This window comes from Ursus americanus, chromosome 3 (assembly GCF_024610735.1).
Source record: "Ursus americanus isolate L20-20 chromosome 3, mUrsAme1.1.p, whole genome shotgun sequence".
In the NCBI taxonomy this organism is placed as follows: Eukaryota; Metazoa; Chordata; class Mammalia; order Carnivora; family Ursidae; genus Ursus; species Ursus americanus.
Window position 1 is genome coordinate 14800133 of NC_142129.1, and position 16184 is coordinate 14816316.

Consider the following 16184-nt stretch of genomic DNA (forward strand, 5'->3'; position numbering starts at 1 on the left):
GTCTGAGTTGAAAGCAGCTGCTCTGTATCCACAATATTGCATAATCAATTAAACTTAACCTGAATATGGATACATTTTTTTTTTATGAATGGCCATCATAGTCCAGTCTTAACCCTAACCACCTCTTTCCTTCTTCACTAAGACTTTCCTTTTCACTATGCCCCTGTGCACTTTCTGTTCGAGTAAGCTTAGCCTGCTCACATTTCACATATGTCATTTTTGTTCTAACTCTATATCCTTGCCTTCAATGAACCCTCTAAATCTCACTCATCCTTCAAAGACGAACTCGAGTTGGATTTTCAACAGAAAATCCTTCCCGTTTACTGTAACCCACAAGGAGGCATGCTTCTTGGTCTTTGCCAACAGAATGGACTCTTGGACCTACACTGCCTTGCACTTCTTTCTAAATGTTATGTATGTATTACTGCCCTCCCAGTAGGGGTTTCCTTGAGGAAAGGACCTGATATCTGAAACTTAATTTTCTCTCCTCCATAGCAAGGAGGAGTTCACTTGGAGTAGAGAAGTATTTGTTGCAATATTTCCCTTCATTCATCCTTCTAACTGCTGTGATATGACAAAGTAGGCTAAGACTTAATTCAGTCAAGACAGGAAATTGCTATTCACCAGATTGTGCCTGATGAGTTCTTTAGCAAATTCAAAGGAAGAAGAAGCGTTGTCCATCAAGCTTTTGAGTTCTGCCTGAAATTGAAAAAGGAAAGACTTAGAAAAAGGGCAAGTGTATAGTTCTTATACCACATATTTGCACAATGTTTTATAGTTTACAAAGAATTTAACATGCCATTTCATTCATTCCTCAGGATTAAGAGTCAGTGTGATTGTTAACCTCATTTTACAGATGAGAACATTGAGGCTTATAAACGATAAATGACTTGAACCTTACACTAAGCAGCAAGTCTGAAACTGGGGAGCCCACGTCTGAAGACTCCTACTTACTCTTTTCTTGCAGAGTCAAAAGTGATAAACGAGCTAAACTTTTGAAAACTGGGGTTGATTCTTCAATCTGACCATTCCACCTATATCCCAAACTCTCAAAGTCGCTCCTTTCTGCTGCATTGGCCTTTATTTACAGAGCACAATTAAAATACCTTCTCCTATTATTTATTAGACCTATAGATCTCTTCTGTATTCTCTTACCCTCTTAACTCCCTGTAGAACAAAGCCATTTCCAGCATCTTCACTAACACCCTAGATTCATTTTCTTCCTCAACTTTGTTATTCCTACCTTGCCAATCTATAATTTTGAGTAATCTTCCTCTCCTCCTTTTTCTACTTTCATCAGTTAGGTAGCTAAGCTTCTCAGAATAAAATGATTAGATTCTTGATTGTTCTCACTAGCCACTACAAACTTGTTCTATTTGATCTCATATGGGATTGCACACTTGCCTCGGCAACTTTTTATTAATCCCTTCTCTTGTCCACAGCAGCAATTCCAAAGTGTTCGGTAATATTAGGCTAGATCAGCAGTTTTCAAGCTTTTTGATCTCAGGATCTCTTTTATAATCTTAAAAATTATTAAGGATCCCAAAGAGCTTTTGTTGATGTGGGTTATAGCCCTCATAAATAGCCCATAGTACAATCTAGATTGTATTAGAAATTCAAACAGAAATTTTAAAGTATTCAATTAATCAAAAAAAATAATAAGCCCACTACACATTAACATAAGTATTTTTCATTTAAGAAAAGTGCATTTACAAAACAAAAACTTAGTGCGAAGTGTAGTACTGTTTTGTATTTTTGCAAATCTCTTTAACGCCTAGCTTAAAAGAGGACAGCTAGGTTGGCATGTCTGTATCTGCATTTGATCTATTTTGAAATTATGCTGTTTCTGGAAAGCTTCACTGCACACTTGAGCAAAAGAAAGTGAAAAGACAAAATCTTTTAGTATCGTGAGGACAGTTCTGATTTCAGGCAGGGCCAGCCAGAACTAGGGCTGGGCCAAGTGGGATGCCTAGGGCACAAAATTTAAAGCAGAACTCACTGCACATGAAAAGATGTTCAACATCATTAGTCATCAGAGGAATGCAAATCAAAACCACAGTGAGATTCTACTGCACATCCAATGGGATAGCTACAATAAAAAAGTCAGATAATAACTGCTGGCAAGGATGTAGAGAAATTGAAACTCCTATACACTGCTGGTGGGAATGTAAACTAGTGTAGCTACTTTGTAAATCAGTCTAGCAGTTCCTCAATTAAATATAGAGCTCCATATAGCCCAGCAATTCCACTCCTAGGCATAGACCCAAGAGAAATGGAAACACATCCAACACATGTCCAAAAACATGTATACAAATGCTTGTAACAGTCTTGTTCATAATAGGTCAAAAGTGGAAATGACCCAAATGTCCATCAGCTAACCAATGGAAAAATAAAATGTGTCTATCCATAAAATAGAATATTATTTGGTCATTAAAACGAATGAAGTACAATACAGGCTACAACATGATGAAATTTATAAACATGCTAAGTAAAAGAAGATAGTCATAAAAATTCACATATTATGTATTACTTTTATATGAAATATCTAGAATTGGCAAATCTAGAGTCAGAAAGCAGATTTGCAATTGCTTGGGCTGGGGTAATGGGGAGCCAGTGATTGATGGAGTTTCTGAGGGGCATGGGGTTTCTTTCTGAGGTAATGCAAATGCTCTAAAATTGTGATGGTGATTGCACATATCTGTGAATATAATAAAAACCAACGAATCGTACACTTTAAAAGGGTGAATTACAGGGTCTGTGAGTTATATCTCAATGAAGATGTTAAACAATAAAACTATAAATGGAAGATATGGATCATCTTATCCATGTTAAGGTGAAAATGACCTTTCTAAAAGCATGACACTAACGATAGAAACCATGTAAGAAATATTCTGCATGAAACATATCCTTTTATATTCAAATTTTCTGTCCTTATATTTAAAACATATTTTAGGGTTTTGTCTTTTCAATCTAATTTGCCAATCTTTGTCTTTTAATTGAGAAATTAAACTTTTTAGATATAATATACTTATAGGGGTGCCCGGCTGGCTCAATCAATGGAGCACGCAATTCTTGGTCTTGGGGTTGTGAGTTTGAGCCCCACGCTGGGTGTAGAGATTACTTAAAAAAAAAATAAAATCTTAACAAATAATTAAATATAAGATAGTATAATTATAGATAATTTGGATTTGAAAAAGGCAAAACAAGAAGGCTTTTAGAAGATAATACCGGGGAGCCTGGCTGGCTCAGTCAGAAGAGCATGTGACTCTTGATCATGAGTTGGAGCCCCACACTGGGGGCAGACATTACATATTTTTAAAAAATAAATTAAAAAAAAAAGGAAAATAATACCACAGAATATGATCTTAGCCAGGAAATCATCTTAAACAAGATACAGAAAGCATCAAAGGAAAAGGTAGATAACTTTGACAATCTTTCTGTCTACAAAATCTGTGATAATTGTTAATATTTACTGAGAGTTTACCATATATATCAAGTTAGGGACTTCATGTACGTCGTATCATTAATCTTTATAGCAATCTATAATAAGTCAGTCTATTACTTTCCTTACTTTGCAGGTGATGCTTAAAGAGGTTAAGTAGCTCACCAAAGCCACACACCTATCACCCAGAAGTGGAATTTGGGGTCTATCTGATTTCAAAGCTCCTGCTCTTAATCATTGCCCTGGAGGCCTTCCCAGTTTGGGGGGAAAAGTTCTTTTAACTCATTATCCTCTGAAACTAGCATTCTCTTTCCTTTCACCAGCATCTTACAGCATCCCTGCTTCTACTGCTCCATGATCTACTTGTCATCCCTCTGCCATAGCCTTTATGACAAATCCCAATCCAAGCAATTACTCACCCACTCCTTATCTCTTTGTCATCCAGTTTCAAACTCCAATAATAATGATATCCTAATTACAGTAGGAAATTGTAGGAAATCCTAACTATGAAACCCAATGGCTTTTTTTCAATCTTTGTTTTTACTGACCTCTTTTGAACCTTCTTCTTTAAACACAAGTCTCTCTTAATTTCTTAGTCATATTAAATGTGAAGTCTTAGTATTCTCATTCAACCAATACTTAGTTGACACCAACTTTGTGTGTGCACTGTGCCAGATACCAGGACACACATGTCAAAAGACACAGTTTCAATCCTCAATAAGCTTGCCTAGATGAAAGATAACTAGGAAACCATCAAATAGCACACATGATATTTTATATATATATCTATATCTACATACATACTTATATCTATCTATATCTATCTATCTCTATATATAATCACATATAAGTGAAAAGAAGAAAGTACCCCTAAATTTGCAGTTAAGTCAGTAAGGCTTTAGAGTCAGATAGACAAGGGTTTGAGACCTGAATTTGTCACTTGTTAGTTGTAAAACTTTGGGCAAGTTATTTAAAGTACCTCAAGAATTAAGTGAGTCTTTATAGATTAAGTCATGCTTACTACAGAAGGGCAGAATGCTATTGGTGTTTGTGGAGAGAATGAACGATAGAATATTGAACATATTACACAAATTACTACAGGAATGCCTGATTTTTAAGCAGTTTAATAGAATTATCAGCAAACACAAACTATATTCTACTGCTAACACGTCTCCCCCCAGAAGCTTGTCAGGGTACATCTGACATAGCACATAGTACATCTACTGCTGGAATACATTATAAAATTAATATGTAAACTGCACAGACACAATTTCAAATGAAAAAGCATGTCTTTTGGGGGATAGGAAATATAGTTTGGTGCCCTGACTTGCATTATGCTAGACCTACAGAATATTGGCTAACCATGCTACCCATACCAGACTATGGAAAGAACACGTGCAGACAAAACATAAACATTTAATAGACTGGAAAAAATTTGGCAAATCCCCCAAGATTAACTCAAGGTAGAAAGGCAAGAATATACTTCTTTTATTCACTCCTACCAAAGGCCATAAACTCTAAAGAGATCAAATTGTGAACTGGCTTAGTATTAAACTGCTGACACTGGAAACCAGCCAATTAGGCAGACTCCGGGGACTCTTTAGTTGAAGTGAGTACACCCAAGAACGTATTGTACATAACATATAAATGGACAGCTCAGTTGCATACTAAGCGACTGAAGTGGTGGGCATTTGTATTGCCATAATAGACCACTTTCATCTACATAAGCCACAAAAAGTGAATCTGGGCCTATGCTAAGGACACATGATTTCCACTCCACCCCTCTCGCACAATTACTAAACACTGTTTCACTCAGGAGCTGAGTCTGCTGTCAGCTAAAGCATGGTAATAATGTCCATTGCTATTACATTTACACAGTGAAGTTTGCTTTGATAGTTAGTTTGCTGGTTTCAGTTCCTATCCCTCCTCCCCCAATGGCATGATGCCAGCTGGAACTGTTTTTTGCGCAAGGGTGGGATTTTAAAATTCTGACACGTGCACAAATTTTACATTGAATTTTGATGGTTTCTGACATCAACTAAAATAGTGGTTGAGGAAGTAATTTCCATGGCCCCCCACTCAGTTAATCTAAAAATAACCTGCATAGGGGCGCCTGGTTGGCTCAGTTGGTGGAGTGCGTGACTCTTGATCTTGGGGTTGTAAGACCGAGCTCCATGTTGGGTGTAGAGATTACTTAAAAAAATAAAATCTTAAAAAAAAAAATCACCTGTTTATTACATAAACAAATAAATATCTGTAAACAGATATAGTATAAAACATGCCCTCTTTTTTTCTCTCTCTCTGTATATGTGTGTGTATGTGTGTGTGCATAGTGTTAAATAATAGGAGGTCCCATGTATGGCCTACTATGCACTCTCGGTTTCCTATATAAATAGAGCTATAGCAGAATTTATCCACAGGATTGTCAAGGAAACTAAATGATAGATACAAAGCCTTTTGCATAGTGCCTAGAAGTTAGCTAATTCCTAAGGATTTATAAAATGTTTACCACTATTGCCTCTTGGGAAACCCTGAAAGAGATGCTGAATTGTGCCAACCAGAATAAGGCATTCCAGGAAATGTGAATGCAATGTGCAAAGCTACGACAGTAGGAGAGCATGGTGTGTGGAACAACGTCAGTGGCTAGACTGGAGAGGACAAGGCTAGAGGCACGGAAATTATTTAAAGAACGAAAATAAGAGATGAGGAGTGCCCAGACTAGAGCAGTGGTGGAGGAGAAGAAAGGCTAGATCAAAGAGATATCTAGGATGCAGAACTGATAGGAACTGGTAGATGATTAGATAGGGCAGTGAAGAAAAAGACTGATGGAAATCCTAGGTTTGTGATGTGATTTACATGCTGGTGACAATGAACCACAGAGCCACAAACCTTTTAGAGGAAGAAGCAGAAGTGTTTGGTTTTGACAGTATTTAAGGTAAAGTAGAACACCTACGTAAAGATCATCTACAATACATCAGACACACAGAATTCAGAAATCAACATTTTTTTAGAATATCTAATCAATATAAATATTTATATATAGTTGATTCTCCTGGAATCACCCTGCCAATAACAAAGGGATATTATGTCAATCAGGAGTTACAGATAATAGAGTCTAATGAATAACCCAAAAAGTATAGGGTTATTCAAACTGGAATTAAGTAAATTAAAAAACACATTTCCATCACTACCTCAGCTGCTTTGCCGTTGTAAAGGCGAAAATGATTACAGGCCTTAAGATTGAGTGCGATGGTGCTATCAGGAATTTGCTGAAGGTAAACTGCCAGAACTTCTTGAGACACATCATAGTAATCCAACTTGTAGTAACATAGGGCCACATATACATTGAGGGCAAGGTACTCCCTATTAGATGAAAGAATTAAGGGTTAACAGTTTAAGTCTACTTCATAGTAAGGTTGTCAAACTACAAAGACTTTTTATAATGGCTCAAATGGATAGCCAGGCGAGGACGACATGAATTTGCCCTTTGAAGAAAGAAGGCAAGATATCATCAGTGCAATATTTTTCTTTTGTATTATAATATATGGATGTTTTGAGTTAAGTAGAATGAGAGATGACAACTGAAGGAGAGAGGAAAGCATCCAACTCCTACTGGTTCATGTTAAAAAGACTAAACTAACGTATGCTGTAACTGGGCAAAACTGTAAATAAGCATACACCGGACAAAGGCCGGACACACAAAGCAAGCACTCGATGACTGAGAAGGGGAATGGGTAGGGTGCAGGCAAACAAAAGGGGAGAAGGCAGGTGGATGAGATATTTTTGGGAAGTGGGAGAGATACCCAGTGGTCAGTGGTAAAGTTGGAATGTTAATTCTTCTGAATGGTTTATTTCTAATTTTGTCAGCAAGTTCCCTACAACCTAATACAATATATTTAGACCATGCATTTTCAACAGGGGCCATATCATCCCCAAAGGGGTAAACATCCTTATGAAGAAGTGGAAAATCATACTAATTTTAAGTATAAAGAATAGATATATGTTCAGTACATAAATTGACATACAGTATATCTGTGGTTTTAAAATTTCACGAGAAGGGACTGGTGGGGGGTGGGAGGGAAGACCAAAAAGGCTCCTCGGAAGGGTGATTGTGAAATAAAAGTGGAGAAATCCTGATCTGGAGAATAAGGAGTTCTTAACTGGACCACATTATTAGCTAGACATATTTGAACACATGGTGATAATAGATCGAAAGGACACTAGGTCCTCAGCCAAACCAGTTACAGAAAAAGTTAACAAAATGAGATTTGGAGTGGACATGAAAGGACACAGACCTGTTATCTAGCAGTATTCGCTTATAAATATCAATAGCTTCTTGGTAGTGAGATCGCATATAGTGGATTGAGGCCAAACTGAGTTGATCTTCTGTGATATCCTGAAGATTCTGATGAAAGTTCATTAACTTCTTCTCATCATTAAACTAAAATTGTCCGAGGGAAAAAGACACGTAAAGATTCATGTTAGAGTACAGTTAATCAACTCCTATGGTACAGATTTTAACTCCTTCTCCTTCAGCCATTTTATTTCCCTTCAGTCCCTTGTCTTCTTCTCCCCTGTCTGTCCTTCAGAGAAAGAATGAAAACAGCCTCTGGAGGCATAGCCTTGACGATGGAAAGCCTTTCAATCACAGCTAATACCAATTACTTTACTCCTCCCCCTTCTTCTTCCTTTCTATTTTTTTCCTGTGTCTTTTTATCATTCTTCTTTGCTGTTTATAAGAGAGACATTTTGAAATATAAAGACACAATAAGGTAGAAAGTTTATAAGTATGTAAAGAGAGGGACACCTGGGTGGCTCATCTTAAAAAATATTTTAAAAAAGCATATAAAGAGGGGCGCCTGGGTGGCACAGCGGTTAATCGTCTGCCTTCGGCTCAGGGCGTGATCCCAGCGTTACAGGATCGAGTCCCACATCAGGCTCTTCCGCTATGAGCCTGCTTCTTCCTCTCCCACTCCCCCTGCTTGTGTTCCCTCTCTCGCTGGCTGTCTCTCTCTGTCGAATAAATAAATATAATCTTTAAAACAAAAAAAGCATATAAAGAAATATAATAGACAAAAACTAAACAAAAGAGAGAGGTGTAGCTATACAAATGTGACAAAGTAGAGTTTATGTGAAGAGAAATTTTTAGAGATAAAGAGAGACATTTCACAATGATGTTTCAATCCACTAGATGGACAGAACAATTCTAAATTTGTATGTACTTAATGATAGAGTCTGAAAAACATGTAATGCAAAACCCAAAAGAACTAAACAAAGATGGACAATTACACCATGAAATTTTTAAATGCACTAAGAATAATTATTTTCATATACTGCCTATGGATGATTTGATAAACTTTCTGTAAAATAATTTAGCAATATCAATTAAAAGGTTTATTTTTTTTTAAAGATTTATTTATTTATTTTAGAGAGAAAAGGAATCCGTGTGTGTGTGTGTGTGTGTGTGTGTGTGTGTGTACACAACGGAATATAACTCAGCCATAAAAAAGAATGAAATTTTGCCATTTGGGACAACATGGATGGATCTAGAGAGTATAATGCCAAGTGAAATAAATTAGTTAGAGAAAGACAAATACCATATGATTTCACTCATGTGGAATTTAAGAAACAAAACAAATGGGCATAGGAAAAAGAAGAGAGAGACAGACAAACCAAGAAACAGACGCTTAACGATGGTACCAGAGGGGAGGTGGGTGGGGAGATGGATTAAATAGGTGATGGGGATTAGGAATGCATTTGTGATGATCACTGGGTGCTGTATGTAAGTATGAAAAAATTAAAAATAAATAAAGACATATATACATACACACATACAATCTAAAAGTTAAAAACTAGGAAACATTAAATAAATTATGATACATGCATACAATAAAATGTTATAAAAACCATTTTAAAAAGTCCCAGTATTGAAGACTATTTAGTGACTCAGGGATATGCTCATTGTATAAAGATAAATTTTTTAAAAAGCAGAATACAAAAAATATATATTCAGCATGAGTCTCATTCTGCAAAACAAAAAATGAACAAAATATAAATATGCATATAAAATAATTATCTTTATTTATTTGAGAGAGAGAAAGCATGGGCAGGGGGAGGGACAGAGGGAGAAGAAGACTCCCTACTGAACAGGGAGCCCGATATGGGGCTCAATCCCAGGACCCCAGGATCACGACCTGAGGTGAAGGCTGATGCTTAACCAATGGAGCTACCCAGGCACCCCTTAAAAATAATTATCTTAAAAGAAGACATAGGATACCAAAAGGTTGAAATGCAGTTACCTTTATTATTTATTTTATCATTTTTTTTAAATTTAAATTTTAGATAGTTAACATACAGTGCAATATTGGTTTCTGAAGTAGAATTCAATGATTCATCACTTACATACAATACCCAGGGCTCATCATAAAAGGTGCCCCCTTTAATGCCCATTACCCATCTAGCCCACCCCCCACCCACCTCCATCAACCCTCAGTTTGTTCACTATCATTAAGAGTTTCTTATGGCTTATTTCCCTCTCTTCTTTTTTTTAATCTACCCCCCTCTTCCCATATGTTCATCTGTTTTCTTTCTTAAATTCCACATGAGTGAGATCATATGGTATTTACCTTTCTCTGACTTACTTCACTTAGCATAATACACTCTAGCTCCATCCATGTCGTTGCAAATGGCAAGATTTCAATCTTTTTTATGGCTGAGTTATAGCCCATTGTATATATATACCACATCTTCTTTATCCATTCATCAGTCAGTCGATGGACACTTGGGGTCTCTCCATAGTTTGGCTATTCTTGATAATGCTGCTATAAACATTGGGGTGCATGTATCTCTTTGAATCTGTATTTTTGTATCCTTTGGGTAAATACCTAGTAGTGCAAATGCTGGATCATAGGGTAGTTCTATTTTTATTCTTTTAAAGATTTTATTTATATATCTGAGAGAGAGAGAGAGAGCGCGCATGAGCATGAGTGGGGGGAGGGCCAGTGAGAGGGGGAGAAGCAGACTCCCTGCTGAGCGAGGAGCCTGACTCAGGGCTCTATCCCAGGACCCTGAGATCATGAGCCAAAGTCAGACGCCTAACTGACTGAGCCACTCAGGCACCCCACGGCAGTTCTATTTGTAACATTTCGAGGAACCTGCATACCATTCTCCAGAGTGGCTGCACCAGTTTGCATTTCCACCAACAATGCAAAGAGGGTTCCCCTTTCTCTGCATCCTCACCAACACTTGTTGTTTCTTGTGTTGTTAATATTAGCCATCCTGACTGGTGTGAGGTGGTATCTCATCATGGTTTTGATTTGCATTTCCCTGATGATGAGTGATGTTGAGCATCTTTTCGTGTGTCTGTTAGCCATTTGGTTATCTTTTTTGGAAAAGTGTCTCCTCATGTCTTCTGCCCATTTCTTAATTGGGTTATTTGTTTTTTGGGTGTGGAGTTTGATAGTTCTTTTTAGATTTTGGATCTACAATGATCAGAAACATCATTTGCAAATATTTTCTCCCATTCTGTAGGCTGCCTTTTAGTTTTGTTGATTGTTTCTTTTGCTGGGCAGAAGTTTTTTTAATCTTGATGAAGTTCCAATACTTCATTTTGGCTTTTGTTTTCCTTGCCTCAGGAAAGGAGTCTAGTAAGAAGTTGCTACGGCTGAGGTAAAAAAGGTTGCTGCCTATGTTCTCCTTTAGGATCTTGATGGTTTCCTGCCTCACATTAAGGTCTTTCATCCATTTTGAATTTATTTTTGTGTATGGTGTAAGAAAGTGGTCCAATTTCATTCTTCTGCATGTTGCTGTCCAGTTTTCCCAACACCATTTGAAGAGAATGACTTTTTCCATAGGATATTCTTTCCTGCTTTGTCGAAGATTAGTTGACCATATATTTGTGGTTCCATTTCTGGGTTCTCTATTCCGTTCCATTGATCTATGTGTCGTTTCTGTGCCAGTACCATACTGTCTTGATCACTACAGCTTTGTAATAAAGCTTAAAATCTGGAATCATGATGCCTTCAGTTTTGTTTTTATTTTTCAGAATTGCTTTGGCTATTCAGGGTCTTCTGTGGTTCCATACAAATTTTAGATTGTTCTAGCTCTGTGAAAAATGCTGGTGGTATTTTGATGGGGATTGCATCAAATGTGTAGATTGCTTTGGGTAGTATAGACATTTTAACAATGTTTGTTCTTCTAATCCAGGAACATGGAATGCTTTTCCATGTCTTTGTGTCCTCTTCAATTTCTTTCACAAGTATTCTATAGTTTTCAGAGTATAGATCTTTTATTTCTTTAGTTAGATTTATTCCTAGGTATCTTATTGTTTTGGTGACAATTGCAAATGGGATTGATTCCTTGATTTCTTTTTCTGCTGCTTTGTTATTGGTGTATAGAAACGCAACAGATTTCTGCACATTGGTTTTATATCCTACAACTTTGCTGAACTCATGTATCAGTTCTAGCAATTGTTTGGTGGAGTCTTCCAGGTTTTTTACATAGAGTACCGTGTCATCTGCAAATAGTGAAAGTTTGACTTCTTCCTTGCCAATTTGGATGCCTTTTATTTCTTTTTGTTGTCTGATTGCTGAGGCTAAGACTTCCAGTACCATGTTAATTAATAATGGTAAAAGTGGACATCCCTGTCGTATTCCTGACCATAGGGGAAAGGCTCTCAGTTCTTCCCCACTAAGGATAGTATTAGCTGTGGGTCTTTTATATATGGCCTTTATGATGTTGAGGTATGTTCTCTCTATCCCTACTTTGTTGAGGGTTTTTTATCAGAAAGTATGCTGTATTTTGTCAGATGCTTTTTCTGCATCTATTGACAGGATCATATGGTTCTTATCCGTTCTTTTATTAATGTGGTGTATCACATTGATTGATTTGGGAATCTTGAACCACCTCTGCAGCCCAGGAATAAATCCCACTTGATTGTGGTGAATAATTCTTTTAATGTACTGTTGAATTCGATTTGCTAGTATTTTATTGAGAATTTTTGCATCCATGTTCATCAGGGATATTGGCCTGTAACTCTCCTTTTTAGTGGGTGTAGATACTATTCCCTCTTTCAATTTTTGCTTACTTATATTTTGTTTAATAGAATTAATGTGTAACTTCAATAATATGGAAAATTATTTTTAAAAAACCATTTTATGATGATGATCAAAATTACCACTATAAGCCAGGGGTGCTTGGCTGGTTCAGTAGGTAGAGAATGTAACTCTTGATCTTGGGGTTGTGTGTGTATAGAGATTACTTAAATTATATAGATTAATTTTATAGACATAGATATCTATATAATTAGATAGATAATTAGATAGATAATTATATACTTAAATATAGAGATTACTTAAATGAATAAACAAAAACTTTAAAAAGGGGGGCACCTGGGTGGCTCAGTCAGTTAAGCATCCAACTCTTGATTTCAACTCAAGTCATGATTTCAGGGTCTTGAGATCGAGCCCCGCATCAGGCTCCACCCCAGGTATGGAGCCTGCTTGAGATTCCCTCTCTTCCTCTCCATCTGCCCAACGACCCCCACCCCCTGCTCTTGTGTGCTCTCTCTCTTTCTTAAAAAAAAAAAACAACTTATTGCTATAAGGCAATTCTGAAAAGTGTGTATTTCTAGGAGTTAAGGTGTCTTAGAGTCTGCTTCCAAGACACAATACGATAGTTGAAACAAACTAATCTTAAATGACTACTACTTCAGAAGAAGTAAAATCTAACATCTCTTAATTAGTAGTATGAAGAACACTAAAGGGAAGAAAATCCTATAAAATTAATACCCATATTCTACTTGTTCTGGAAATATCGTTAACAAGCATTTCTAGCTCATCATCTTTCACTATTGTTTTTAATAAGAAGGAAGAAAAAATATTTTAAAAACAAAAAATGTGAAATGAGAACATAAATACCTTATGAGCCAAGTGGAAGAGGAGGCGGTTTTGAAGTCGGCTTTTTGGAGCTGGAAAAAAAAAACACATTCAAGCTGCTTATTAATTGTCACTGGCACTTAGTCCCTTGCAAGAATAGACATGGAACTCGGATAATCTTTCCAAATCCTTATTCTGCGTGACCCTGATATGTCTCTACTATGATATATATTATTTTAGTCTGGTCTCTACCTGCAGTAGCAGCAACAGCATCAGGAACCAGAAAAAAAATGTTCTCTTCTTTTCCAGCACTTGTTCTACTTGCTTCTATCATGGTGACCCACAGCACAGGACGCCACACACACAGTTCCAGTAGCAGCCCACTGCTGTGCTGTTCACACACTCACCAAACACTGGAAATAAAGTTATGTTTATCTCAACTCATGTAGAAATCCATGTCACTCAGCTGTTCTTCCAAGTATTCTTTGTCAATTCCTTCTGAAATCTACTTTTCTACAATTATACGGCCATATTTTCTTAAATACTAGCCCAATCTCTACTCCACAGATCTTCTAGCATGATAATCTGCCACACTGAAAGTCAACCAAGCGAAAAGGTTAATACCTTTCAAGCTCCAAATCCCCTTTGCACTGTTGAAGAATTTTCCTAATTCTAGATACCTAACCCTATACCTTTTACAGAAAAAACACATACTTCAAAGCATAAAAAAGAAAAAAATTATATGGAAAGATAGATAGCTACCTTGATCACTTTCAATGTGTCTAACACTATTTTAGGCACAGACAAAGTCTGGAAACATGAGATAAATAAGTAACTTAAAGGTATAACTAGATTAAGAAAAACTATATTAGTACACAGGAAACAATTTGGGTACAAATCAAGAAAGGCTTCAAGTTCCTCATGATCCATGAATTTGAGCTGGACTAGTTCCCATATATGTATATATCAGTTAATTCTCTAAGAATTCTTATCCTGGAATATATTCTTCCCTAACGAATTTCCTAACAAACATTCCCTTGCCCAGTTTCTCTACATTTCTTTGAATTTGATTCATACTCTCATTATTCTTAATCTTTCCTCCCGTTTCTCTTTGCCCTATTCTTTTTTTTTTTTTTTTTTTTTTTTTTAGAGATTTTATTTATTTATTTGACAGAGAGACAGCCAGTGAGAGAGGGAACACAAGCAGGGGGAGTGGGAGAGGAAGAAGCAGGCTCATAGTGGAGGAGCCTGATGTGGGACTCGATCCCAGAACGCCGGGATCACGCCCTGAGCCGAAGGCAGACGCTTAACCGCTGTGCCACCCAGGCGCCCCTCTCTTTGCCCTATTCTTATTTGCAAGTTGATGTCCAGTTCTTAGACAGCTGTCAGGACAAGTAAAGCAAACAAAAACAAGTCTGGATTCTTCAAGCAGAAATTACTTGGCATCTCACTCAGAAGCAGGGAAGACAGGTATAAAATGCACCTTGCTAGGGCTTAGACAGCTACCTCCAACTTCTACAATAACATGAGTATCCTACCATGAGGTAGGATAACTTTCCCTTTTGCTTCTCTAATACTGCTTGTCTGCTGTAGCTTCTGTGGAAGGTGGGGGTGGGGAGAGGAAGCAGCAGAGAGATTAACTCTCTCTTTAAACATAAAGTTGCTTAGATCAAATGTTCTGTGAAGATTAAATCTATTTTTTAGTTTTCTTTCCTTTTTTTTTTTTAAAGATTTTATTTATTTATTTGACAGAGAGAGAGAGAGACAGCCAACGAGAGAGGGAACACATGCAGGAGGAGTAGGAGAGGAAGAAGCAGGCTCCCAGCGGAGGAGCCCGATGCGGGGCTCGATCCCAGAATGCTGGGATCACACCCTGAGCTGAAGGCAGACGCTCAACAACGGAGCCACCCAGGCGCCCCGTTTTTTTAAAAAACCATTTTATTTTTAAATAATCTCTATACCCAACATGGGGCTTGAACTTATAACCCCAAGATCAAGAGTCACATGCTCTACCAAATGAGCCAGCCAGGAGCCCCTATTTTTTAGTTTTCTAATTGCACTTGGTTTTTCCTCAATAGAAAAAGAATTAAATACATTTTAAAATCTCCAAAATAACTCATACCATTAATAATGAATACTGGATATTAAAAGGGGCCATTTTACCTTTAAATCCAGCGGCCTCAGCTTGTTTATACATTCCGAGAAAAAAGTAGGTACAGGCTAGGTTCACCCAGACTTCGGGATTGCAATTTTCATCTTTTGTTGCATTTTCATATTCCTGAAATATATATTAACCAGGGATTTCATTTTGGCAGTAAAGCAATTGATGAGCCATTCCTCTATAATGGAACAGGATCTCTTACTAAGATTGGGCAACTTCGCATTTACGGAATCCTATATGCTCCTCAACTATTCTGTACCTGAAAGGTTAAGTACCGAAGCTACAGCTCAAACTTACCCATGGGGGGCAGGGGAGCTGTCATCCACAGTCTTCTTTTTAAAGATTTGTTTATTTGAGAGAGAGAGAGAGAGAGAGAGAGAGAGAGGAGATGCACACCCAGGGGAGAGGGGCAAAAGGAGAAGAGAATCAAGCAGACTGCATGCTGAGTGTGGAGCTGGGTGCAGAGCTGGGTGCTGGGCTCCACCTAACAATCCTGAGATCATGACCTGAAACAGAGTCCAATGCTTAACTGACTACACCACTCAGGCACCTTTCCCACGTGTTAAACTTGTTTTTTTTTTTTTTCCTTTTTAAAATTGATATGGGCTAACCAACTGCAGAAATGAAAACTAACTAAAATGTTTTATTTTGCTAACTTAAAAAGACAAAACAAAAGGGGTGCCTGGGTGGCTCAGTCGGTTAAGCC

At 37.3% G+C, this 16184-nt stretch overlaps 1 protein-coding gene across 1 annotated transcript in view; it reads right to left on the minus strand.

Annotated features, from left to right (window-relative positions):
- IFT56 (intraflagellar transport 56) overlaps positions 1 to 16184 on the minus strand; it is a 46527-nt gene that overhangs the window by 24361 nt on the left and 5982 nt on the right. The window contains exons 4-8 of the mRNA XM_045792548.2: positions 15481 to 15595; positions 13360 to 13409; positions 7738 to 7883; positions 6634 to 6805; positions 625 to 699 (exon numbers count right to left, since the gene is read on the minus strand). Of these exons, the coding sequence (XP_045648504.1) occupies positions 625 to 699; positions 6634 to 6805; positions 7738 to 7883; positions 13360 to 13409; positions 15481 to 15595 (558 nt within the window). The remainder of the gene's footprint in view (positions 1 to 624; positions 700 to 6633; positions 6806 to 7737; positions 7884 to 13359; positions 13410 to 15480; positions 15596 to 16184) is intronic.